We start from the raw sequence: 1,946 nt of genomic DNA, 5'->3' as shown, positions 1-1,946 counted from the left end.
TATGATAGTCAGTTAAGGTTATAAATGTGAAAAGATTTGAAAAACTACAAAATGTAGGAAAACATACAGAGTGAAAAAAAGCAGAATCTGAGGCATAGCTACTAGTAGGTCATTGGTAATCTTCGTTAGGTAAAGCAGTGAGAGTAGAAACCCATTTGCAAGGGGTTGAAATTGTGCATAATTAACTGAAAGCTTTGGGTATACACACAATTTTTGCAACAAGTTTAATGACACTCAGGTTGAAAAAACTTAGTAGCTCCCTACAATTAAGAGAATTGAAGAAGGCACACGTGACTTGCCCAGGGTGTCTGAATAAGTTAATACTCACACAATGACTTAAGTAAAAAAAAAAAAAGACAAAGGAAATGAAGATCAGGTAAGCCTTTCTTATGAAAGATAGCTTTGGTAAAGAACAGAAATTATACACATATAAAAACATTAACCAGCTCTGCTATGTGTTTGCATAACTTTGAATTACTATTTTTCTTTGTACTTTTGGTCATATATGTGTATCTATCGATGGAAATTCAAATAATATTAATACTAGTTAAAGGAAAAATTAAAAGTGCAAGGTATACATGATATAAATGTAAATCACTGTTACTGTTCGGACCCATCACTATGAATGTATCCTTTCCTAACTCCCACAGGTGACACAGAAAAAATTGTTATGGACAAGGGAAATTACACAGCTGTGACTGAGTTTTTTCTGGTGGGACTTTCTCATTACCCAGGCCTCCAGATAACTCTTTATGTACTCTGCCTGGTGATGTACCTAGTGATCCTCTTGGGAAATAGTATCCTCATTATTATCAGCATCCTGGATCCCCACCTTCATACCCCCATGTATTTTTTCCTTGGGAATCTCTCCTTCCTGGATATCTGTTACACATCTTCCTTCATTCCTAAGATTCTGATTAATTTTACATCTGAAAGAAAATCCATCTCTTTCATTGGATGTACCCTGCAGATGGTTATTTCTCTTGGACTAGGGTGCACAGAGTGCATTCTTCTGGCAGTGATGGCCTATGACAGGTATGTTGCCATCTGTAATCCCCTAAGATACACCATCATCATGAACAAGGGACTCTGTGCACAGATGGCTGCTTGGACCTGGATAGCAGGATTTCTGCTGTCTCTGGTACAAACTGTGCTTGCCATGATAAAGCCTTTTTGTGGGAATATCATTGATCATATTACCTGTGAAATTCTGGCCCTTCTCAAGCTTATTTGTGTAGACATATCTCTCAATGTGTTTATCATGACAATTGCAAGTATCATTATATTAATCACTCCTCTAATGCTCATTTTTATCTCTTACATTTTCATCCTTGCCACTATCCTAAGAATTAACTCTAGTGAAGGGAGAAAAAAGGCCTTTTCCACTTGTTCAGCCCACCTGACTGTGGTGATCTTATTCTACGGATCCGCTCTTTTCATGTATATGAAGCCCAAGTCCAAAGACACAAAGACTTCTGATGAGATCATTGTGCTTTCCTATGGGGTAGTGACCCCAATGCTGAACCCCATCATCTACAGCCTGAGGAACAAAGAGGTGAAGGGGGCTGTGAAGAAAGTTCTGCTCAGAAATCTGTTCTTACAGAAAATATGACAATTTTCAAGGCTTTCAGTCCCCTTCTTCTTGGGGGGAGGAGGGATTTGTTGCTTTGTATCCAAAGATAGCATGGTTATCCTTGTTATCACGTAAGACTGTGTTGGCCAAGCCACATTTGTAATTACTACTCTTTTGCATATACTTCACATTTTTCTGAAACACATCTCCACTGGTTCTGCTCCTATATGGTCTCCACATATTTCTACTTTATATCCTGAGATTTAAGTATTTTTGACTAACTAATGTGATATTTAGAGAAATTATCAGAAACTTGTTAAAATGCTTAAACTTTCTATATAAATATATCAAACTTTCACCGTGAATAGAGCAC

General features: G+C 37.3%; 1 protein-coding gene across 1 annotated transcript; it reads left to right on the top strand.

Annotated features, from left to right (window-relative positions):
- The first annotated feature begins 670 nt into the window (after positions 1-670).
- LOC140522924 (olfactory receptor 13D1-like) lies at positions 671-1,612 on the top strand. The gene has a single exon (XM_072638091.1). The coding sequence runs from the start codon at positions 671-673 to the stop codon at positions 1,610-1,612; it is 942 nt and encodes a 313-aa protein (XP_072494192.1).
- The last annotated feature ends 334 nt before the right edge of the window (positions 1,613-1,946 follow it).

This window comes from Notamacropus eugenii, chromosome 1 (assembly GCF_028372415.1).
Source record: "Notamacropus eugenii isolate mMacEug1 chromosome 1, mMacEug1.pri_v2, whole genome shotgun sequence".
NCBI lineage: Eukaryota > Metazoa > Chordata > Mammalia > Diprotodontia > Macropodidae > Notamacropus > Notamacropus eugenii.
Note: the sequence above shows the minus strand (reverse complement) of the source record. Positions and strands in the feature narration are given on the sequence as shown.